The sequence below is a fragment of the Gambusia affinis genome, linkage group LG14 (genome assembly GCF_019740435.1).
Source record: "Gambusia affinis linkage group LG14, SWU_Gaff_1.0, whole genome shotgun sequence".
NCBI classification, from domain to species: Eukaryota; Metazoa; Chordata; class Actinopteri; order Cyprinodontiformes; family Poeciliidae; genus Gambusia; species Gambusia affinis.
In genome coordinates, this window is record NC_057881.1 from 4,648,785 (window position 1) to 4,674,712 (window position 25,928).

General features: G+C 36.2%; 2 protein-coding genes across 3 annotated transcripts in view; both read right to left on the minus strand.

Moving 5' to 3' along the window:
- Positions 1-735, minus strand: part of LOC122844132 (venom phosphodiesterase 2) — a 41,439-nt gene extending 40,704 nt beyond the window's left edge. The window contains exon 1 of one of the 2 annotated variants that reach the window (XM_044139325.1): positions 71-732. In XM_044139325.1, the coding sequence (XP_043995260.1) occupies positions 71-115 (45 nt within the window). In that variant the 5' untranslated portion in view covers positions 116-732. Of the gene's footprint in view, positions 1-70 lie in introns of both variants that reach the window. The other variant, XM_044139324.1, reaches the window with a different exon arrangement.
- Positions 736-2,224: 1,489 nt separating this feature from the next.
- LOC122844135 (ectonucleotide pyrophosphatase/phosphodiesterase family member 2) lies at positions 2,225-25,254 on the minus strand. The gene is made up of 25 exons (XM_044139328.1): positions 24,969-25,254; positions 21,989-22,091; positions 21,492-21,641; positions 21,228-21,353; positions 21,073-21,133; positions 19,938-20,035; positions 19,733-19,812; positions 19,386-19,505; positions 18,679-18,734; positions 18,522-18,587; positions 17,910-17,982; positions 17,713-17,821; positions 17,365-17,490; positions 17,240-17,271; positions 16,776-16,903; positions 16,510-16,588; positions 16,162-16,249; positions 15,614-15,786; positions 15,423-15,483; positions 14,412-14,551; positions 12,624-12,765; positions 12,414-12,491; positions 10,640-10,772; positions 9,962-10,115; positions 2,225-4,879 (listed from the first exon to the last, which is right to left on the minus strand). Exons 1-25 carry the CDS (start codon positions 24,984-24,986, stop codon positions 4,709-4,711), a joined length of 2,565 nt encoding a protein of 854 aa, XP_043995263.1. The 5' UTR covers positions 24,987-25,254; the 3' UTR covers positions 2,225-4,708.
- Positions 25,255-25,928: the final 674 nt, after the last annotated feature.

A 25,928-nucleotide genomic window follows, 5' to 3' on the forward strand; every position in this document is an offset into this window, starting at 1 on the left:
ACATTCTATATCTCTGCTGAATTAAAGCCAAAGTCATGGATTCCCATCAGTAACAACCAGCAATACTTACGATAATTTTCTTCTTGTTTTTCTGTAACCAGGATACCCAGTCCATGGCTATAATGGATCTTCTAATTTTACAATCAGACAATTCAAAGACAGAGAGACAGATAACCGACAGAAAGAGAGAGGAGGCAAGACAACAAATATATATATGCAGTGACCTCTGGACCAGCAGCAGGGAGTAAAAGATTAACTGATTATCAGAATTAAGAGATAGCGTCACATTTCAGTTTTTTAACAATCACGTTTCAGATTGACAGTGTTCATTCTCACACCTTTCACCTTCAGAGGATCATAGCGGTACATGATGGAAGAAGGGGACAGCAGAACCAATACAGCCAGCAATGTGAAATCATTACTTGAGGCTGTAGGATGAAGGTTTGAATTTTCGCTACAAATGTCAGACTGCTTTTTGCCAAACACAAAGATCAGTTATTAGCTTGGTACACCTCTAAGTGGTGAAATTGGCTGTAAAAATAGCTAAATTTGTAAGAAATGTTGACTCTTGCTCAATAAAACTTGACAAGGTAGCACTGGTTGTTCCCAGTCATAAATCAAATTTTCAACAAAGAGATCTAAACCTTTGGACTGAAGGTTTGCTTGAAATAGAAACAATGATGATGCAAGTAAGACGGGAGCATAACAGAAAGGCCAGGCTGAGGTTAGAAACACCGACAGACTAAAACAGAAATCACTTAAACTTCTTTTTCCATTAATATTAAATCCATTCAAAAAAATAATAATAATAATTCCAAATTTCCTTGCACTGTTATAATAAACAATCAAGTTTCATTTAAAAATTTTGAAGGATCATGTCAGTTTCTCCATTCCTGGCTAGCAATGGCAAAATGTGGATTATGAAGATGGTGACCAATCATAGAGGAAACTGTTCGCAAGTGAAGGAAATCAATTTGATTTCTGGAACACATTTTGTGAAACAGTCATAAAATAAATGTGTTGTAATATACATGTAATATAAAAGCAAAAAGCCAAAATAAATGCATTTACAAAATATATTACAAATGTGGTTTAAAACCAAAATTTCCAGAATGAAAAGTACAGGGGAGAATGTCTAGAGAATCTTAGAGGAAAATGATGTAGACAACACTGTAACTGGTTAACTTTAATTCTCTTACCAGTTTTAGTCATCTTCACAAAGTCTTTTGCCTTTGTTCTTGGTTGAAACTCACATTATTCATCAGAATATAATCAGTGAGACACACAGTATAAGAGTATAATGGCTGGAAATTCCTATGTTGTTTATATGCACATATAATTGTGTGTGAATACCCTTATCATACCTTCAGGCATTTGGAAGTTATTCCAAAAGATAAACTAAAGTTCTTTTTTTTTTTCCCCTGAAGAGTTTTTGCGGCACTAGTGGCTCGTATTTTTTGTGACAGTAGGCAGACAGGAAGGCGGGCTAGGAGAGGAAGGAAGACATGTGGCAAAGGTCGCCGGAACCGGGAGTCGAACCCGCGACGTGGACTAAAGCCTCCAAACGTGGGGTGTGCTAACCCCCTGAGCCACCACAGCACGCCCCATAAACTAGATTTGTTTGTGTGATCTCAATTTCCATGATGGCACACAAAGAGGCACTGTGTTTGACATGTTGCTATAAAATAAATCTAGTGTGCCTCAAGGTAATTTAAATGCTGTGTACAAAGTAATGACTTCTCAAATTGCTTAAATGCATAGCAATCTCAATGTATGTCATTGCCTGAGTTTGCAGAAATTAATAAAAGTATTCCAGAAGAAAATAATTTATCTCTTATTATTACACTTTAAAAATTATGTTTTCTATATCTTGCCCACAGCTGTGTCCTCAACAACTCCACACAGAAGTGTTACGTCAAAAACCAGGGAAACGTTTAGTCAAAAGCTTTCCTCATCTTGGGTTGGTCTAAAAATGTGTTTGGAAACCAGACCAGTGAATGACGCAGGGCTTTAGTTACAGTACACTAACAGAAATTTTAAGGAATGTTCTTCAAAGAAATCAAGAATAAACAAAGACCGTAAGGGAATAGATTTCTAATGTTTCTGGCAATCCACCTATTTACAGAAAGGCGATCTTATTATTTTCATTTTTACTGATAGACTAACGGAGTTAACTCCTGTAAAGTGAAAAAAGTGCCTACAATGACAAAGTGCACACAGAAAGTAAATGGGATTGTTTTATTAACATAATCTTTATGTACCATAGAGCCATAGCACTTACCTGGTAAAAGATGTGGAACCAAAATGCCCTTTGTTAACAGGACACCAAATGAGATTTTAGTAGTGTTTTTTTACATGAGCACCATCACTGCACATCTTTATGTGCACTGCAAAGTGTCATGTTGAGTTATAAATTGACCATAGTTTAAAACAAAGTTCAACTCACTATAGTATTATTTTATAACCTACATGGCTTTTATTTAAAGGACTAGAGGAATAAAAATCGGTCTGTCTACATCTTGACAAGCTCTCAAAAGTCAGTCATGTATTTCTCTTCTACTGATTATGTATGTTAAGAACATTAACTCATGAATACAATACTTTAAAAATAAAGGAAATAAATGCAAAAAAAACCCAATTTGGGACTCTATCTGTACAGAGTTAAGAGTATGAATGCTGGGAGTTTAAAAGACAAAAAAAACTGTCAACAAATGCAACATCAGACAAGTGCTTTGATGCTAAAAATCTTTTACTGCGTGGGTCAAAGACTAAGCAGTCCTTATTCTCAGACAGTAATGTGAACTCTGCAACACACCACAGCAACCTCTGTTTAAATAAAAGCCAAACATTGATTACACTAAAAATTTTTAAAAGTTGCCTGATGCTTCACAACCTAACATCTGAGTTTGAGTTATTTGTGATTTAGAATTTATAGATTCTTCATCCTGACCAAGAAAACATGTACATGCTTTAAACTGATGTGCATGATGTTTAAGATACTTTGTAGAGTAACGTGCATGCTAAAGAATTTGAAAAAATAAAAATATAATCACAAATTTGACTGAAGTGGTGAGGTGGTTTCATTGATTCTGTTGTGTGGAGTCTAATCCAAAAGATTTATTTTTAAAATCCCAGCATCTCCTTCAATAACATAAGCAGTAATGTTGTTCTGGAAGAAAAAAAGATTTTATTTCTTTCTATTCTAATGCTAAATGGAGTTGCATTGTTCCACTGAATTAGTTATATTTCACCCACTGGCTGTTAATGTCAGTGCAAAAAACACTAAGATAAACTTATTTTAGAAAAATAAGATCAAATACAACAGAACCGGATAAGAACACTACGGTGACGATGGAATTAACAGAATGGTGTTTTTCTTTTAACAATGCAATGTAAAAAACATTTGTTCACAAATAGTGTTGGTTTTGTTAGTGCATATTATTATATTCAATTATGCAAAAATAAATCATTTTGTATCACAAACAAGAAAAAAGATCCACAAACGCAACATCTGTGATAAGAGGTTTTTTTCCAACCCAATGCTAGACATGTTAAGTATGCACAGTAAAGGATATTTTGGTAATATTTTGGATTATTTTGTATATATGTAACTATTTATGCAAGTTAAACACAAAGAAAAAGATGAGTTGACACTGAAACCTGCAAACAGTTAGTCACCAGGCTACATTATGAGATCACCTACTTTTTGAATTATATGTATCAACTTCTAGCATTCCTCAAGCGTTATAAACAAGGTGTCCATTATTTTTTTTAAGTATTTGCAAATGTTAATTGAATAGTATTTTTACAAGAGGTCACTAGTTTGGTTAACTCAAAGACTTGGAAAGTGTTTTTAACTAAGATACTGTATATCCTCACTGCTGACAGCTGGATATTTTTAATCATACATAGATCACAGGTTAGACATGTATTACTGTTTTCAATAATTAACATGTATTATGAAACACCATAATTGTATCTCTGCAATTCCATATTTATCATACAAAATGCATATTTGATAACATCTATTTTGCTGCTTAGCTTAGCTTATCTTTGCTCTTACCTTGCTACCTTCAGCTTTAGATTTCATGATGTTAGAGAACAGTGAATAATAGTCAAAAGTGATATGTGGCACAACTTTAAGCCATGTACTCCAAAAAGAAATTCCTCGAATTTATAAAGGACTGTTTTAACACTGCTAATTTTGCATATTTGGTTTAGCTTGGATCTGGAAACACTAACACTCTGCTTCAGCATTTCATATACATATTTTTTATTCCACATTCCAGTTTGTTTTTTCAGGTTAATTCTTGCAATAAACTTGCTATGATCTACAAATTTTTAAAACAAAAACTATTAAATATTTTCTAATATCTGACTGCATGCAATTGCCGTTCATAGGTAAAGATTATTTATACTTACAGAGCTACATACACTCTTATAGTGCTTTATGTATGTAAGAGAATATAGCTATATTAATAAAATCTGCATCTCCGCTTGAGCTGCTTCCCTAATTTTTTAATGGTTTTCAACAATTCTACTAAAGTTCTTTTACACTGTTTTAATTTTCAGAAATGTATTTCCCTGTGAAAATAATTCCTAGATGGGTCCTTTGGAGCAAAATGTATGTATAAAATTTCCAGCAAGCATACAGATATAATACATGGCTTTTATGACATCCTGTGCATCTGCATCTTTATCTGTCTGTCTAGTCATCACTCTCGAAGGTGTTCAAGTAGGTTTTGAGGCTCAAGGTGCTGATGTAGGTGAGGTTAGTGGATCTGTACAAGTCGAGGCCCGTCAAGATCTCCACATCTCGAACCCGGGCCGTATGGTGCTTCAACAGGTCTCCAACCCACTGAGACTCATCCTCAGCACTCTGCAAACACAAGTCAGAAAAGGGTTATTAACTGTTGATAACAACATACCCTAATGACAAACTTCCATTTCATTGGAAAGGAATTATTCAAAACATGTTTAATATTCCTGACTAATTTGCACCAAACAATTTCCCAGGATTACAAAACTTTCCTTGACCCAAATACATGCAACGTTCATCAGAACTCTTATTTTCTCTGGGAACACAGAAAATGACCTGGAGCAATTAGACAGCTGGAATGACCAGAAACATAAAAGGGACCAAAGAGCCGCAAGACGTTCAATCATTGTCAAAGCTAAGATGATGGAAAGCACTGTTTTCCCAACGCAGCGCCTTTCTTGTATATTTGGACATTTCCACAGAAGTCATGATTACTTCTGTGGAGAGGCACAGCTTGGCATAGCTTGGAGCTCTGCCTTAGCTCTCAACAGAGTTTTGGTATTCACTTAAATAAGCCCAAACTGGATCTACTTAGGAAACTTGACATTTAAGAATTGGCTCAGACTCCACATTCAGTTGCCAGCCGTTGTTAATACTCCCTACTTGGCTCCATAACTTCAATATGAATGACAGTTTTCATGTCAATGTTCCGCTCTTGACTTTATGTGAGTCACTTCATACATATTAATGCACACCGCTCATCATTTTGATCAAAAGAAAAAAAAAGACTGAAATAATATCATAATTATTCAGGAAAACACTTCACACAAGTATCAAGCATATTTAGCCTCTTCTTGTTGAATAACAGCCACCGTTGGTATTACACTTAAGGTTGCACCGGCCCTTCATTCTTACTTGACCTATTTAAATAATTAATTAGAAGACAGTTTTTCTTGCTTGTTTAAAAATAACGAACATAAGATGAAATAATGTTATCTTATTTGAAATAGTATTCCAGATAAGTTTATATGACTACCTCTATTAAATAATTGAGGCCCTGGAGTAATTTGGCATTTAATACTTGGCAACTCATTGTTGCTGTGTGATGTCAACATTCAGAACACAACTTCAATTTAGAGTTGTTGCTTTTGTCGATGCCAACAGAGAAGAGTTCTAGTGTATTATTTCTAAAGATACATTGTTTTCTTTTGGTTATATGAGACTTTACCTGAGAAACATAAATCATTTGCCCACAATAACACACCAAAGATGGATAAACAATTAGTATAGTGCAATGTTTCCACTGAACTACATAAACAGAAGCCATCTTCTAAAGAAAAATGCAGGACATATTAGACACCACCACACACCTATACATATACATATAAATAGATGGCATAGATTTGTTTTGCGAGAATAACAATAAGTACCAGATCTATTTTTAGGTTTAACGCACCTGGATCAAATGATGGCTCGTTAGAAGGTCTAAGAAGAACACTGAAACATTGCTGAAAAGGTTGTTGGTGCCACCAGGGACAGAACTAAAACAGGCAGGATGCCGGCCCTCAAGGACCGACTTTGGGGACCCATGATCTATATGCTTATCCCTAGTGTGGTCATGAGGAATGCTGGTGCCCATCTCCAGCGGTCAATGGGCGAGACGCAGTCAGCATAACTTCTACATTTGCCCTTTACTCTTTAGACAGCTCACTTTCACTTCCTTATAATGTAAATTCAGTGTAAACTATAATTGACAGTCCACTTACTTGTTCTAAAGGTTGCTGTTGAGATTATAAATGTGTAGGTCTGTGTGTACATACAGGGGTTGTCGAACATTCAGAGAACCAAAAAAAATTTCATCAACAGCTATACTAGTTCAGGGTGGTGGTGGGTGATGTGACACACATGGTCTGACGGTAAAATATGTAACTGTATGAATCCTTTTCTTTGGTATTTTTGCCAAAGGGGGGTATGTTGCAAGGGAAAGAAGCTGTTTGGCTTCACTGGAAGTCATGTAAGGGGCCTCAAAGCATATGTCTTCTGACAGAGAAAACAATTTGTACAAGGTAGGGTGAATTCCTCAGAAGGTTGTTGAAATAACATTATTCTATAGTGCCAAAGTGTGTGAAAGGCTAAAAAACCCTTGTGCTGTTTTCATTTCTTGATGGAAAAAGGCTCACAGGGCATTTTCTAATAAAATCAATGTAGAATTTGACTCACAGAATCAATTTCTTGATGTTTGATCAGATTCGAAGTTCACCAGTGATGAAATGTAATAGTTGTGATTTCATTTTTCATTTTCATCCTGAAAATTATCATTTAAAAATAGCCTACATGTTTAAAGTTTAAACCAAATGTTTACATATGCTGTATAAAACTACACATAGCCATTTTTCCCCTCACTATGTGGCAATAAATCAGACTAAACAAACTTTTCAATATTCAATAGGTATTTTTTGAAATGGCTTCTTCTGTTTAGAGTGCCCTTTCAGTCTACGTTGGGACAAGAAATACTTCACTGGGGATAAAGGTGTTTTACTTTTCCGGGGTTCGGTTGCATATTTCACACCAAAACAAATTCATCTCTGGGAAACAGAACTAATTTCCTTCATAGATGATATAACGTCTGGACATTCCCAGGGCGTCCAGTCATCATATCACGTAACTGTACTAAACACTTAACCATTGTATCATTAGTTAGCTTGAAAATGTAGCCACGGGCAAACCATAGTTGAGAAAAACCACAATTCCCTTCCTGATACATTGATGTCATTTAGTCTTTAGTCTGATTAATTGAAAGTAAAACTGAATAAGTGGGACCAAACTGAACATCAATACTAACATATTTAGAGCTTTATACTGACATATATACATGTATATATAGTCATGCTTCCTTTTTTTCTCCATGCTTCTGTCACTTTGAGGATAAAGCCCAAAATAGAGTTTATGAAGTGTGATCCAGTTTAATTGCCAATAACAGCATGACTTTGTGAAGTTTAAGTTTACACATTTGGCTAAACCAGCAAAGTTTAAGATTCAAGCCACTACCATAAATAAATTCTTGAAGGAAAAGTTAAAGAGATTGCCTGTTTTATATGATTTAGCATAATAAACACTGATGTAGTTGGATGTTTGCATACTGAATTGCTGTTGGCAACTACATTAACCAGGTGGTAATGTCAAAATGAAACAGCAAGTTAAAATTAAAGTCTAAATATGATTACAGGCAAAGATGAAACCAGAAACTAGTCTACCTCACCTCACCGGGGGAATCAAGGGGATTCCTCTTTCTTTCAAAATTGTTTATTTCTATATGAATGTCACAGAGTATAATGGAGAAAGTACAATATTATGACACCCTTTGTAGAGTGTTTTTTTTTTCTTCTGTTTTCAAGCTTTTTTTTTTTTTTGCTAGTTTGGGTTTTTCGTTTTTGAAAGTTTTGTTCTTCTCACATCTAAACAAAATTTGAACTTTATGTGGTCATAAAGTTCTCATGGTCTGCAAAGGATTTGATTCAGGGTCTTTGCTTTTTTTGGTAACATCTGAATAGGGAGCAGCACATTTAAAAGGAAAGTGCACCACCTACAGAAATGTTAAGCACCACAGAAACCAGGAAAGACTTTTGAAAACAAAATATTACCGAACTTATCTGAACTCTAATACAACACCGTTACTATGAGTCACACTTTTTGTCAAAATACTATCAGTGACTTTTGTTTAAGAAATTCTACCTGAGCATCTAACTGAAGAAATTGTTTCTAAGTGAAGTCATCAGGAAAACAAGAAGAACAAGACTACTTGTTTCTTCCTCTCTCTTTAAAATACCCTGCTCTGACCGGTTCCACATTTTGTCACATCACCACCACTAACTTCTGCGTGTCTACTTGAAATTTCATATTACCACCAACACAAAGCAGTGCATTATTGTGAAAAACAGAATATGACTCTGGTCAAATAGAATATGATTCTGGTTCTTTGGGGACCTCGGGTCCCCTAAGAACAAAACAGAACTTCTTGAAAATGCACCACACACAGAAATGCAGAAAACTTCCTGGAAATTACCTTTAACACACCATCCCCACTGAGAAACATGATGGTGGCAGCATCATGTTGTAAGGGTGCCTTTCCTCACCAATGGCTGTGAAGTCGGTTAATTAATGAGAAGATGGTGTGGGCTTAATGTAGACAATTGTGTAAGGAAACTTGCTACATGGTTCAAAACACGTAAATAACTGCAGGGGTTTCTGGATTAGAATGGAATAATTTGACAACAATTCAATTCAGACCTTGCAATGTGTTGATATAGACTTTAACCACACTTAAGTAACAGCACCAAAAAAACTAACAGAAAAGAAAGTCAGTTTGGACCATAATTTATTTTTGTTGACAGAGCAACTTTAAAAAAAATGAGGAATTTTTGTACCAGATGTAGCTTATCTGTGTGGTTTCTTTCACATGATAATCAAGTTAGGATACTCATAGAGCACATGATATATTAACTCACTGGTAGTAAAGCGCTGATAATGCATCTGTCAAAAGTCACAAAATCTGACCTCCCGATGTCAGCAACAACTATTAAGTCACATGGCATGGACTCAGCAAAATGTGTCATAAACAATAAGATAATACTCATACATTTACCCTGTAGATGACAATACAAATATTTTGTGAAAATTCAACTTGTGTGGAGCTAAGAATAGTTTTTGAGTTTGGCAGAATGTGTCAGTGCTACATGTAAGGCAGCATAAAAGGCCATACAGCATGCATAAAAATGAAGTGTCTGCATAAACAAAAACAAGCAGAGACTAGTTCTATCCTGGATTCCAAGAAGAACAAAATGTGACATAATTCCACAATGCTACTAGCTTTGCACAAAGAGCTACATGGGAGAATTCCTGGGATCAAACATCGAGTGAATCAACATATAAATCATAGTTTCTGCTAATTTAATATGAACCTGAGTAAACTCATTGAACTCTGCTAAAGCTGCACAAACCCATGAAATTTCCCACAGTTTGAACAAAATTTTTTGCATAATTTTAAGTAAGCCTTTATTCCATAAAGTATCAAAACAATACATTTTTGGTAAACCAGTGCAATATTCATGTTGATTTTGTTCATTTTCACGTGTCAACAAGCAAAGCAAACTTATGTAGCACAAGGGGCAATGCTGCCACCTGCTGGTGTTATTTTGAACTTACATTGCAGGTTTCACTGTTGTCTGGCCTGTGAGGAAGGATGAAGGAAAACACCTTGAGTGCCCCATCACACTCATCCACTGTCTGGTTCATCTCCTGGCAGCTCGTCACAATGGTGTAGAAGTGGGTAGGAATGAGGGGTGAATTCGCTGAAGATCTTAAGAAAAAACCCAAACCCAAAGTCAGATTACTGGTTGTAAAATTTTGACTTTTTTGTTCATCTATTTTGAACGTATGGTCTCAAAACAAAGAGTATCTAACTTCATAAGTTATTAAATAGACAAATATTCATGCAATTTGCTTGAAACTGAAAGTATTTTTAGGAATATAAAGGGTAACTGTAATCAGCCAACAGAAGTTGCAAAATCTGGGATGATTCGTTAAGGATCATCCCAAATCCTTGTATTTTAGTTAAAATCTGCATGATGTCTTCCTTTTTTGTTGGCGTTTTAGGTATTCTCATTTTATTCATAAGTCTTGATCCGACCTAATTTTTTTTTATATTGATCTGTAAGTTATAACTGATTTTTTGAATTAGAAATCTTCTCATTCTTTATATGCTTTTGTAATTATTAAATTTTTCCTCCCAAATTGGCAAATTTTCCCAATTTCATCCTTTTCAAACAGGATGTTTGTCACCACTCCATTTGTTACATTTAGGAGCTGCGGTGAAAAACATACTCTTTAATCTGCGCTGTGGTATCTCGAAGGCCGTCGTAGTTGTAGTCGAAGATAGGCCCAGAGAGAACATTAATACCATTGTTTTCTTCACTGTAACGCCTCAGCAGCGTCCCCTGAAGGTAGCTCCATATTCCTGTATGCACACAGCAAAATGAAAGCAAAAACAACTTACCATGTGTTTAGAAATCAACCTTCATGTTGAACAGAAAAGTTTTATTAAAATCTGCTTTTTCTAAATTTAGTAAAGTGAACTGGGTAGAGGAGTGGTAACGCGTTGCATCACTTTACTCAATATAATCATCTTCAAGTAAAAGCAACAATCCACATCTGGTAAAAGGGAAATGTCGTTCTTTCACGGTTAACCAATGAAACTTGTCTTTTGTTTTCAGAATGATCCATGGAGCCACTTGTTCCTCACTTGTATTGATCAAACATCTCACAGCATCGATCATTTAAGTGTTTCGAAACCACAGCCGTCAGAAAATCTCACCCAAGGATTAATGGCTAAACATTACAAAATCAAATCTGCAATTTAACTGTACAAAAAGACATAACACTGCAAATGAGGAGCTGTGTATTTACAACTTCACATGATGGGAGCACTGAAATTTAGAATTACTGAACAGTTTTGCAGAGTAACTCTAAAACCATTACACCCCACTGACCCAACACACACTCACACACTCAGATCTGATGACAGTGTTAAATGATCTGTCTGTGCATAAGGCAGGATTTCCGAAAGAGTCAGTGTTTAGTCTGATACCTGCTTTCTCCCCACAAAAACAGCGGGTATCAGCCTGTCCTCACTCAGACCTCATGTCACTAATTTTCTTTCTGTTTTATGTGACACCACTAAATATCACCTAAATGACAAGTAAAATAAAGAAAAACATTTTACTGCCCTGATGTGGAATCAACACACCCCTCCACACAAACAGATCTGATGTCTATAATAAATTATTTGTGGCTGAACTGGACAGTGGTTCAAAGACAGAGGCCGTGTTGTGTCCTGATAAGTCCTCTCTCTCTTCATAAACAATGGATATCAGTATGTCCTGACTCAGACCTGATGTCAGCGCCTTTCTGTCTTTCTGCCTCATGTGACACCAATGAATGTCACTGATGCAAAGGAAAGGAGGAGACTCAAACCCACCATGCCTTAAAAAGGAAAGACAACATTTCTTTTGTCAAACTCAGCAATTCAAATTCCGCTGAATTTGATACATACATTTCCTCTGTTACACAATTAGGTAGAGACCCACATCTCTTAATTTTTCCTACTTATTATTAAAAAGACACAGAGTCCCAGTTAAAATCCCAATGACGTTTTGCATACAGTATGTGGTGAAAAATTAAACGTGAGCTCTCATCCAGCCTTGTTAGTCCCAGTTTCAGTTTTACATTTTTATTGATTTCATTGATGGTAGATATGGGCAGGTTTTGGAAAATGAATATTTCCTAGTTGTTTTTTCCTAATTTATCAGGCTCACACCCATTCCTGTTACACGGATGAAGTGTTCTCCTATCACTACCATTTTGAAGAGTCGTTACAAGACACGTGACGAAGAACATGAAAAATCCCAGTTTTCTCTCCTAAACTTTTTTCTTGTTTTTTTACAGAACTTCCATAGTTATAAAGACTGTTAAAACTAGAAATCATGTAAGATTCTAAGCATATCACATGTAACAAATGAACACATTTTGATTCTTGCTGCAATCAAAAGTGCTACATTAATCTTATCTTTCACTGTCACATTTTAAGACTCTAACTTACTCTTGAAAGCGGGGTACATGGGAACGGTGTTGGTGATGAGCGAAGAATCATATCTTGACTCTGGAGATGTTGCTAGTTCTGTGGACATAAAACATTTTTAGAATATTTTAATATATTGTTGCTCATTGAATGCTTGTATTTTAAATAGCCCCCCTTAATTGCAAAGAAGGAGTTGAAAAATCTAATGCACTATACAACATGGAGTTTTACCTGGAGGAAAGAGGAAGCCATAAGTGACGTGGTTGTTCTGTTTGTAGGTTGTGCAGCTCTGACTGTGAACTGAAGAAATTCTTGGGTCAACTCGGATACAGTTAACAGAAGGAGGAACATCCGGTATGGGAGTCAAATCCTCCTGTTAAAAAAAAGACACTAAGTATGAGAGAGAAGCATAAAGAATGCTAAAAGCAGACAAGGGCAGTGACAAAGCAACCAGTTACTTCTGGATTCATGTCTCAGTCTTTTTAGAGACATTTGTGTGTGAAAGTGTGTATTTCTGCATGTCCAAGGAGTGAGCAGATGTTTCTTGTATCCCTGCAACACGTCTGCATAAACATGAGGGAAACATGTGTTCACTGTGTCTGTTCACTGTGGTAGGAGTTCATGATTACATTTATGCTACCTCCATGTTCTGCCATGACTCAAGCAGGACATCAATCATAAAAACTGTTGCAATGCGTTATTACTACACACTAATTTGTTTTTTATAATGCAGCATAATTGGATGAAAGGGGATAAAAGCTGGATAAAGAGCTCCACAAAGCTAAACTGCAATGTACTCAAAAATATATATATTTTTTTTATTTTAAGAGAAAATGTGAAAAAAGGGACAATCTTTACAATATTTTAGTTTTAAGATAATAGACCCAGTAACAATAATAGATCATTTTTATATTTGTTCCTCCTCTGGTCAATCTTGACACGATACAGACCTTCATCAATACTGACAACACAGATTTTTACTCCTAAGGTGGCACAATCTGTATCTAATTTTAAAAAAATTAAACTGATAGAAACCATCTAAACATTCTGTTCACAATAGCCATCAATGCTAAATGGCCTCCAAACAGAATTAAGACAATGTTATAGTTGTATTTCTTAAATATTAAATGGTTCAGGTAATGCGCAATTGTCAAAATAGCAATTTGTGCTTCAAATAATTGCAAAGGACATGGAAATAACTGCAATAGACTATTTAGATTTGATTTTTATTGGCTGAACAATGGCATATTTGTCATATTAGATGAAGGCTGTCAACTAGAGAATGCATCTCTTTAATTCTACAGTCTTATTTAATTAACCATAATATTACAGATTTTTAAACATATGGAATAATTATACTGTTGACTAGTGTTTTAAAACCTTTAGCTCTATTAGTTATAAGGATTTGTAACTTAAAGGTAATAAAATCGTGACATTTTAGATAGGAACATAACATCAAGCAAATGAAAAACATGATTTAATAGAAATGTGGGTTTAATGAAAAGTCTGCTTAATTCCTGCTTCGTAGGCATTTACAAAAAATATTTAATCTGATGAAGTTCAGCTTGTCCCCTAATAAAAATTTTTAATGCACCACTGTTGTGTAAAAGCTTTGCAGAAACTGTCAAAGACACACATGCCCAACACAAGTCATTTTTCTAAAAACATTTCTTGGTTTGTAGTTAGAAAAAAACCCACTATGGAGGTTAGTAAGAGCTGCAGTTAGCAGATCTCTAACAGAATGACTGATGAGGGTAGGAAGACTAGTAAAAGTTATTTTTAATGCTGTCAGCTTAATCAAAGTCAGTTTAAATTGTCATGCTAAAGCTTTATAGATCAGAAATCTGCCACAAAACTCTAATCAGTAACTTCTGTTGATAGCTTCAATCTGCACACAACATATGATATTTACCGAGGTTGTAAAGAACTTTTATGAGCACAGAGTGCTATGGAGTCTGTGGGTGGGCGTGTGTGTGTGCATGTGGGTGTGGGTGTGTGTGTTTGTGTTTGTGCGTGTACCTGTCGTGGTAGTGTGTATGCTGTCCAGAGAGGCATGGCTAGCTCTTTGCTGTATCCACTGATAAATTCCACATGATGAAGTAGACTGTATTGAGTATTGAACATCACCGCTGGGCGACCAAATGGAAGATGGGTGGTGTCTGCAAATATATAAACATAAAATTACATCACAGATGTTTGGTTAACTTGGAAATCATAATTTGTTCACTTAATTATCGGAATAATCTATTCCTGATATCTTAGGTGGTCTTGAGGGGGAATAAAAAAAGAAACTGCAGTCAAGTATCTACTAACTCTAAGGTTTGTGCCATGGGGGTAACCTGGAGGCTAACTGGGTAACTCACTGACTGACTGCATGAGGCAGGGCACAAAGTCCATCCACCAGCAAATTTTCATGCATTCTATCTTCTATTAACCAAGTATTTATTTCAGTATTTTCAGGTAATGCTGTGGACAGTTTCTTGCGTCACAATGCCAATGTCTCAGTCACCTTGACTTGACGGCCATTGAACAATCCGAAGACATCCTGAAACTTTGAAAGATCAAAGAAAGTCAGGGAAGGATTTCATAGATGTGCTGATGAAAGGTTGTGCAACAAATCCCCAAACATTGTGCAAGAAATCGACGGTATGAATGTTTTCTGTTCCCTATCATGCAGTGGAATATTGTCATTTTCGTAATGGAACATATGCTGGTGTTACACAGAAAAAAGTGCAATCATAGATAATTTCAATACTGTAAAAATATGTTAAAAAGGGTAGCAAGTATGAGTTACAGTGATAAAAAAAAAATTGTCTTATCACTAATCAATATAACTGGAGTTTTTGCTGGAAATATTGTTGGATATTCATGGTTAAATTTAAATATCCCAATATTTTTTATTTTTTTTTGCTTTACCTTGTAACAATAAATAACATGAGTGTTTGTCAGGACATACACACACTCAACTGTTCCACAAGGAATGTTTTGATAACTATCATACTTTAGATTGGCAGAGGATAGGAAACTCACTGTAACCGTAGGCACCATCTGGTGCAGGGGTAAAAGTTTCAATTATCTCCTCCACCTTGTTCTGGAGGGAGAAGGAAAGAACAGGCAAATGGAAACTCATTTTAAAAGTACTGACTACATGAATTGTTACTGCTTTTTACTTAGTTATTTATTTATTCTTTTATTTTTTCTTTCCAAAGTCCTCTTCTAACCTCATCCTCACAGCTGCACCCCAGATCGTGAATCATTGCGTGGTTGGAGTCAGACGCTGGCGATGGAGGTGTTACTTCCTCTGGCATGGTGGGCAGGAAGGGCGGATCCTTCAGCATGTCATTTAGGCTACCATGTGTTCCATTGTTAGGAGCTGGCTTCAACCCCAACAAGTCTGTCATCAGAGACAAATACAAGGACTAGAAGATTTGATAAGTGGATGAAAGTATTCACCTGATGCTAATATTTAGGAATGCAAGTTTATCTTAGAAATGTCTTGTTAAATCTAAGATAAGAATCAAATAATTATCATGCAAAATTATTCATGATGCATGTCATCATATTTTCTAAAGTGCTACACATCAACCAATCACAAATGAACATACTGCTGTATCTAACAAGGCACTAATGAAAAGATCAAAATAACAGCTCAGTTGTTGTGACTCTAACAAAGGGTTTCTATCACTGAACTTAACAGTGAAACAAAACCTTTAACTGTTTTCACAATCTAAGTTCAATCCTCTTTATTAAAGGGGAAATTTTTTCTTACCACACATGACGTTGTATAGCTCTATATTGTCAAACTCTGGCACACGTTTCTGGAATTTGAAACTTGGTCCATGGCCAATAAAGATTGTCTGCATACAAGGAGAGAAAGTACAAATCACAAAAGTACACTCCTCAAAAATGTGATTTATGATTTATTTGGTTTTATTTAGATCTACAGTTTTAATCCGAGCTACACAGGCACACGTTGAACTTCTCGACCAATTTCTCTCCAATTTTGCCATCCCTCTCACAGTTACCTATGACTTCATTTCTTCCAACGGTCAAAAATTCTACCTGACATCTTTATGAGCATTGTGTAAAATGGAGAAAAAGTATAATACTTCATTACCCTCATGCTTGTTATCTTGTTGTCAAATCCATGGTCACCAAAGAAACCGCACCGAGATCTTGGTTTTTCTGGCAGTTTCCTGAAAAACATTTTTTTTAAAGCAAAACTGATTTATAGAAATATCCAGAAACACAGAATGAAATTTAATATTTAATATTCAAGATGTTACAAGATATTTGATTAAAATGCTAAATCTGGCACAAAGTCTCCAGTTTTTGGAGCTTTAACATCTTCCTACATTGCAGTATAACTTTGTGTCAGGTTACTTAGCAATGTGCCATTTCCTCTCCATCAAAAGCTGGACATCCTCGATCCTGCGGTTGTTGGCGTAGTGAAGCCTCTTGGGTAAATGGTGCTTCAGGTATGGTCTAAAGTGCTGAGTAGGCATTTTACACTGAAACAGAAAGCCTTCTGTTGAACATCTTGAACTTACTTTTCTTCAGTAAATGCACCATCCTTTAGTTCAATATGTGATGCAAAACCAGGAACAAGCTCATCAAGTTTGGGGGTTTTTGAAAACTCAGATGGTTGCTTATTCCTTCATCTTTTTAGTAGTGTGGCAACATTCAAATGGCCATATCCTCTTAAGTTTTTATTTATGTGTGATTGACATCAATAGAAAGCTTAAAATCCACACTTCCAGAATCTGTAAATGCCCTACAGGACACTTGCTCCTGGTTTTATAGTGGTCAGTCACAGATACATCATTCTCTTATGTTGGCATACTTACAGTAAGGTTTCCAACCACAACCTTTGGGTCATCTGAAAAAAAAAAAAAGAGGGATGATGAAGACTGACTTCATTTTTTTTTTTTAAATTCACACCTACACTTAAATCCAATCATTCTAATCTTACATGTGGTGGATTTAGGATCACGGGGGCGAATTCTACCAATGGAGCCAGGGATGAGCATGATATCGTCGAGATTTAGAGGGTAGTTGCTGAGAAACTCTGTTCTGTCACAGTGGGCCTCTTCCATACCTGTCAGAAACATTATGTCACATGTTTGTGTTTATGTTACTAATAAATCATCCCAAGCTTATTACAAATAAGATAATAAACTGAGAAATTGCTTTCCTTCTTGGATTTAAAAAAATTAATTCAAGTCTCTTGTAAATTTTTTAAAATGTACAATCAAATTTAATTTGTGTTACGTCCGTTTATAAACAATAACAACAAAATCAGAAGGAAGTCAGGGAGTACCGTGATCGCCTACAATGATGACATTGACACATCGGTGCAGATTCATCTGCTTCAGTCCATTCATTAGCTGACCAATGATGTTGTCAATTTCTCTCAAAGGGTTGTCCAGCTGAGGACCAAAAACATGATTAAACCATTTGAGAAAAATAAATTATACAACTTATTTCAGAGACACTTTCTGAATCATCCTTTCGTACCTCACTGCTGAGTGGTCCAAGGCGATGGCCAAAGGTATCCGGCTGCTCTGAGTGGACTGCATAAACATAGGGCCTAAAGAGGAACACAATTACTCATTGTGCTTAATTGGATATTATATTTGATATGAGGCCATTTTCTGTTCAATAAGACAAAAGAAGCCCTTTGCTAAACAAGCCTGAGTTTCTTTCATCTCTCCCAACTGATTTTATGTAATTTATCATATCTTATTGATTTTTAAGAGGATTCTCAATGCTAAATTACAAATAAATGTTGGACTAGAACTAGTTTTAGTATTGCCACCTAAAACCAAACACACTCCAAAGTCCTTCAGCTTTTCCACATACTTAACTGTAAGGAATGTTTGATGTCAAAGAAGCAACCTTGATTTTTGAAGAGGTTTAAATGGGGTACATCCTTCTGCTTCTAGAAACTAGTTTTATTTTTTACTTGTCTGGTTGAAATTGCAATGCTTAAAGTTTAAGGAAGCGGCAAACAAGTAAAACTGTCAATTACCATAAATATGAGTCTTTAATAACTATAATTTGAAAATGAAAAAAATATTATAACAGGATACTCAATTACACAAACGTCTGAAGAAGAGTTGAAAATACCTCTCTTCATCTGAAAGTGTCAGCCAACGGAGAATGGTCAAAATCCTTCTTTCAAGAGGAATCACCCTGGAAAAAAACAACAGATTGAAGAAGGGAAATAGTATTAAAAAAAACAGTGATTTTTGAAACAATTCAAAAACATTTTATACTAATGTACCACGGCCAGAAGAAAGTCCCTGCTTTCACTCCTTGTTTCTCTGCAGTAATCCAGATCTGCAAAACAGAAGATGGCAAAAACACAATACTCTACTCACACAAGGAAATTGTAACATGAGCACATACATGGCAAACATGTATGCAATCACTATTTGGAGAATCTGGTGACTGGTAAATCACCCAACTGGTGAACCCAACATTGTTAGAACTTTTGTCAGGCTTGCACTGATCGAGCAGACTTTACTGCCCAAAGAGGCATCTGCTGAAATATCCCGTAAAACATCAGTGGTCTTCATCTTCATCATAAAAACTGTACTGTGATCTACATACATAAGATCAGTCAGAGTCCGGTATAAAACCAATTGCCCCAGGACTCCTTTTACAATACTGATGACAATGATGGAGATTAAGGTCATGATAAACCATCCCCAAAGTGGCTGACCCATCTTGCAGTGATGCACTATTATTTTTTTCTCTGCATTTGGAGTCTAGATTAAATAACATTCTTCAATGTTCAAGAATGTTCAAGAAGTTGAATGTTCTTCAAGGTGAATGTTCAATGTTCAAGTTGATCCCATCCATCTTCTGAATGGAGATGATGACAACAGGCTTTCATCTTAATTGTCTGTGGTGTAATAAATCAACTTATCATTATTGTTGACTTTGAGACATTTGGGCAGCAGTTTGCCTGAAGCAAACTGTACTCACTGGTTGTCCGCCCCACCAGCGATGGTTTAATTTTTCTCTTGTGCGTAGGCTGAAGGTGGCATTGAACACTGGGTCATGCATGGTGTTTCCCACAATTCCATGGGACTCTGGGTACAGACCCTGCAGATAAACCCCACAGTGTTATGTCAGTGCAGGTAAAAATCAGGCCTGTATCAATGTCACAACATGAACAGACCATAAAAGTAAACTGAACAGAAACAAACATACAATATGTTTGTACTTAGCTTTCAAACATGAAGGTATTCATTAACAGCCTTTCCATTCCACAAGAGTTTTGCTAAGTAGATATTCAAACAATTTACTTAGCATTACGGAACATCACTTACTGTGGCTAGGGTGTATAAATTTGGAAATGTCTTTGATGGATAGACAGGTCGCATGTATGGAGGAGACACACCACATGATCCTAAAACAAACAAATGATTTGCTTTGGGAATGAGACAGAAAAACCAACCAAAGCTGTTCCCAATATGGAAAATTAAAACAAGAATACTTTTTTTTTTTTCCAGAAACAGTAAAATAGAAGCATACTGAGTTTATGTAAGTTAGGGATGATATATTTGCTCTTCTTCATGTAGGAGGCTCTGAACCCATCAACAGACAGCATGATGAGAGGAGGACGGACGAAACTGTAAAGTACAAAAATAAATCAAATGAAAAGTGGCAGTTTTTCTTTAAGGCCTCACCTTGAACATACTACGTTCTTGTTTGACACAATAGAAAAAAAAGAAACCGAACACCTTGGTAAGCTACTGGCTGAAGCTAGTAAGACAGTGTCATTATGTACTGTGACTCAGGTCCCTGTATCAACATGAGTTGAAAGGCCACTCAGAAAGGAAGAGTCCTTTACTTAATAAATGCAATAAGCTAGAATGCAAGCAATTATTTTTGTCCTCCTCTTTAACCAGCTTAGAACTGAGTATATTTGAACTGAGTATCTCTCCATCAATGCTGCATATTGCAGCCTATGAGACTCCCAAATAAAAGAAGGATGTTTTAAAAATTACTTTTCAGATTTCTTAGCATACACTGCCTAAATATGAGCAAGTCTTTATTTTAATGTTCATGTGTGTTGCCTAGATGACAAAGGTATTTTTAAACCGTATGGACTTTTTCCATTCTGCCTGGCCCAAACCACAAACATTGGCATACTCTTGATTTGATTTTATCCTCAGGTCAGAAAAAGTCTTAACTTGAAGACTTTTGTTTTGGACTCTGTAGCTTCAATGAACATCGGGAAGCCTAAACTAAATCTTAACCCCGGCTGAATATTATTACACAATGAGTCAGATGGGAGGGCTGCCTACCTGAGAAGAAGTAAAAGAAGAAAATATTCCAGGTTTCATTTCAAATATTTAAGGACTACTGGCATCATTATCAAACAACAGTAAAATTAATAAAGAAATCTTCAAACACCAAGTGTTGCCAAAGCGACTCCAAACCCCAACACCATTATACCGCACCCATTGCAATTAAGTCAATACAATATTTTTTCATAAACTTTATAAACTACAAATGTTTTGCCTGTATTTAAATAGCATTATTGTCTCAGTGTCAACTTATTTAAAAGTTGACACTGAGATTATTTTATTTAAAAGAACACTTTCTGACCAGGTCAAAATCTCCTGACCTGTTCAATGTAATATATTCAGCATATGAATTTTACCCTGCAGGACATTCAGGGCTCTTGATCTCTTCACAGCTGTCCTCTAACCATGAAGTCTCATCTGAAGGAGAAATGACAAGCAAAAGTTTTTAATTGCTCTGAATCAGTAATAAATTAAATCCTGTTTTACGAGCAAAAATTTTAAGTATATGTACCTTTGCATGTGAATTTGTAGTTAGAACAACAGTCTCCTTTTTCTAAGCAATCATCAGAACAGTGGCAGGCATGGTCTTCATTCCTCTCCTCCCCACAGCGATCAGGTGTACACTCAAACCCCCCCGCTAAGAGAAGAAGCCAAATTAATCATCAGTCAGACATCTTATTATAAAAACCTTCCTCTGTCTTATTGGCTGTAATGATGTTAGGGAAAAATGACAAGGAGGGGTGAGAGTGGATGTGTAATTCTGTGTAATACTGACCTGTTTTCAGGCAGTGAGCATCGAAGTCTGAGCAGCAGCTGAGGTAAGTTTTACACAGATTGTCACATCTGCATCCTGGAGGATCTGCCACCTCCAACTCAAAGCACCTCCCTTTACAGGATCCTGCTGTGCTGATCCACTCTGATACAACTATAAGGGATAGAAACAAATAATGAGAAACAACAGCTGCCGTTCTAGTCATCACAAAATTGTGTTAGCTCAGCTGAACTATTTACTCAAATGATTTTCAAATATCCATGAGTGATGTTTTTACTTTGTTCCTTTTCCTGAGCAATGAGCAGAAGAGCCAGCTAGGCTGCTTAAAATAAATGAATACCATCTGCTCAAAAACCAAGTGCAACAAGTTTTTTGTTGATTGGTACGAGAACTTAATTTTTTTGTACTGTGATAAAATTAAACATATCAAGTCAAAAATTTGGTTAATGAAAGTATAATCTTGAAGATAGGGGGAATAAGCGGAAAACTTTGGTTCTTACGTTTAGTGACCGGTGATATGTTGTCTCCATCTCCAGGTCGTGTGGCTTCAAATATGTGAGCTCTACTGACATCTGTTCCCCAAAGACAGAACACTAACACAATCTGCAGGAAACACAAATTATTATATTTTTTCAGTCTACGTTATTTTATACAGGTTGAAGACATTATTTCTTCATCGTTATGGCTGTTATTGTGTGAGTAGTGGCCTAGTTGCATGATGATTTGTGGACATTTTTCTTAAATGGGAATTATTTGAATGAATAGTGAGGATTATGAAGTTCTGCACTCCTTTGAAGGCATTAGATGTCATAGGCAAAAGAAAATATGTTCCAGATTTGGTCTGACTTACATTACAGACCAAGCATTGGCGGTAACATCAAACAGTAAAAATCTTAGTTTAACAGGTTTTTTGCACCAAAATTAGCATGATTATAGTTTATTATCAATTTTTACTAAAATTATCTGATATTTATGTTTGCGTTGCTTAGACTAAGTTTTTGAAAGGCACTTCCTCATGCAAGCTGAGATTTGTTTTATATTTCTTGCTATTGCTCTAAAGTTGGGACTTTTGCAAAGGTTCTCAACTTGAACTTGGTACTAAACCCCTGGCCTGTAACATGGCCATAATTTGCTTTGTGTGAAGTGTACAGGTTCTTATCTAACTGATACTTGCAAACCAAACAACATTTATTTATTTGTTTGTTTGTTTGTTTCTTTGTGTATTGCAAGGTCTCACTAAATGAGATTTTGATTGGAAGCAATCTTTGCAAACTTGTAAAATGGCCTATTTGTAAACTGTGTTTGTATCACAGTTTTCAGAGAGATCTTAAACACCTCGCCTTCTCCTATGCAGTCAGTAATACTGACATCGTAACTGAGCAAGTTCAGATTTACTGAAGCTACAATTTGGTGCTCACATTATCTGTTTTAAAAAACTTCCTTCAGGATGAATCAGTCCAGTGGTCCAGCAACATGCTGGACACAATGAACACTCTCAGTTCAGGAACTAAGACACAATGATACAGTTACAGATTCAGTGATGCGGAATCACAGCTTGAACAAATTTTCTTGGGAAATGTGTTACAGATGCATCTCCAGGAGACTAACAACTAAAATCCTATTGGGCAAGAACATTTATTTTATTAAGAACCATACTCTTTTTCCATTACAGAACCCTGACTTTCTTTAATTCCATTATTCTCAAGCAATGGTACAAGTACCACTTGTACTGCTATGTAATTAAAAACAAATAAACTGTGATGCAGCCCAAAAATCTGTTAAAGAACACTGGCTTTTTCTTCATCAGAAAATACCCAAAAGAAAATTGGAGTGGAACAACATTCAAAACTTTCAGCGAAAACTTAAGTGGACAACAGAATTACCAGGACATGCACTTATCTGTGTTCCTGGTTCAAGTTGAAAAACCTGTGGGATTTGTAAGTATTTTTCTGATCAGTGACCAGACTAACGATGATAAGCAAAACAGATTAAAACAGCACATTTTAATAGCCTTTTATGAATTCCAAAACTCTACCAATGTGATTACTGGAGGACATTGTACAGTGTGGTATTTGTGAACAGTTTTTGATATAGATATCGACAGATGTTTTCATATAGAAGACAACTATGTTGGATTTTTAGGTCAATATTGCTGAAAAATCCAAGTTCTGTGGCACAACTTAGAATGGCTCGAGCAACAGTCGTACTAGGTAGTTACAGAAGTGACACTTGTAAAATGTTTGAGAAATCATTGTTTTTAATCAGTGGTTTCAACATTTCACAACTTCTGATTCACAAACAGCAATTCTACTAAACAGACAAATGCACGCATCTGTCAGGCTGCCCCAGGGCAGCTGTGGCAGTAATGCAGTAGCTTATCACTATCTGTGTGAATGTGTGAATGACTGAATGTAGTGTGAAAGGCTTTGGGGTCCTTTGGACTTGATAAAGCGCTACACAAGTTTAGGCCATATAAAGACAGCTCTGGCATAATCAACAACCAATATGTAACTTGTACCTTTTTCGCTCTCTTCTTTGCCCTTTTCTATTTTTTATACCTACTATGGACTAGGATGAAGTTTGAATTTAGTTGATTTGAATTGAGCATCTATTATTGCTTTATTGCTTTATAGCATTAACATGCTTCACCATCATCATCGTTATTTATTTTAATTACTGAAAAGCATCTCAAGACCTAGTTGACATTGTGACCTCAATTTTAGGAAACATTGCATACAATGTTTGTGAATCTTGTAGGCTGACTGATAACAAGGCATTTAAGATATAGATGGTACAATTAATATAGGCTACATCCTATTAAATACATAAAAAACAAATACATAAAATATATAAAATAAAAAAAAAAAAAAAAACAAAAAAAAAACAACCATACAGTAATTAACAAGTGAACTTCTATGCCTGTTTAATTTTAAAAGGCCATAAAAACTTTTTGATGACACATATAGTCATGTTGCTTGTTAATTATCACAATTACTACATAAATAATATGAAATAAATGTTTCATCCGGATCAAACCCACGCTGTGGCACACGGAAAGGAGGTCATCCACCGTCTAAACATTAACCTACAGCTTGTGTTTACCTTTAACTCCCCCAGGTAAACACATCTGTGTAGTTGCTGACATTAAGCAACACTGAAGCAATCCATCACCCTCACACATCTTGCTCAGCTTGATTCAGAACAACAGCAGCCAGTCAGTCCTGCTCCATAATTCATATTCATCCAAGAAGGGCTTATGTAATTTGCCCCTTCTGCTGAAGCAAAGCCAGAAAATGTTTCTGCTTGATGTGAGGCAGTAAAGAGCAGGCAGGTCGATATGTCAATTCTCCAACAGAGCTATCTCTGTTTTGGAGGGTTTTGTAGGGGTGGGGGGAGCTGGGAAACCTTCGGACATGCACATGAGAACTAAAACACAGCGAAATGGGAATCACACACAAAACTGTGACAGTCTTACCGTACCAAATTTCCCAGCATCATGTTCCAAACAGCGGATCCACCTTTGGCATTCCAGAAAATCCAAAACCTCAGAAATCCGTCACCAGCGTCCGATAGAGGATTCTCGGTGCACCTCTGCAAATCGATGGAGTAGAGCGCAGGGGTCCGACTCTTTCTCTCTCCCCCGTTGTTTGCCTTTGCTCAGCCTCTGCCTCTCTCGGTATTGGGCCAATAAGCATGAAGTAATGGTGACAGCTGCGCTTTGGTACAAGAGTGCGTCAGGTCGGACAGACGCTCCGGAGTCCAACACAGTCTGCAGCACTGAGCTGATCACACAGGGAGAGGGGGAAAGTGAGGCACTCACAGGGAAAGGGACGGTTTGTGTAATCTCCCTTCGATTGCTTTCAGGCTGAAATAATGGAAAAAGAACGAAGCTTTGACCTTTTGCACAATTTTAGTAACATATCTAGAGCAAAACAATAAGATCAACAAGTACAGGCCACTTGATGGAGAAAGACTTTTATGACAAAACCAACATTCTGTAGTGTTTTACAAGTGAGTTTATATTTACACCAACATATTTGATGTCATGCGATGTATCCAACTAATATGATTAGATTTGTGTTGAGGTAATAATAAATGACCTGTGTACAACACTTTATCTAAGCCAGAGGACTCCAATGCACTTCACACTACAGTCAATCATTCACACATTCACATGCTAATAGTATAAACTACATTGAAACCACAGCCGCATTAGGACTGTCTAACAGAAGTGAGTCTAACAGAAGTGCATGGCAGTGCACTGGTGCCTTGCCTTTTGGTGACTGCCACCAAAAGGCAAGGCAAGTGACAGACAGAGCAGGGATCCAACTCAGCAACACACCAGTTACAGTACAAACTCCTACCTCTGTTGCCACAGTCATACAGATATAAAAAGTATGTCAAGTAGGGAAGATGGTCAGACTAATCGCTTTCCTTATT

Coding starts and splice junctions, on each gene's coding strand:
- LOC122844135 (XM_044139328.1), bottom strand. Junction 15,484..15,613: donor GGTGCAGCTGTGAGGATGAG/GTTAGAAGAGGA, acceptor TTCTCCCTCCAG/AACAAGGTGGAGGAGATAAT. Junction 10,116..10,639: donor ACCACAGCGCAGATTAAAGA/GTATGTTTTTCA, acceptor TTTTTTCTTAAG/ATCTTCAGCGAATTCACCCC.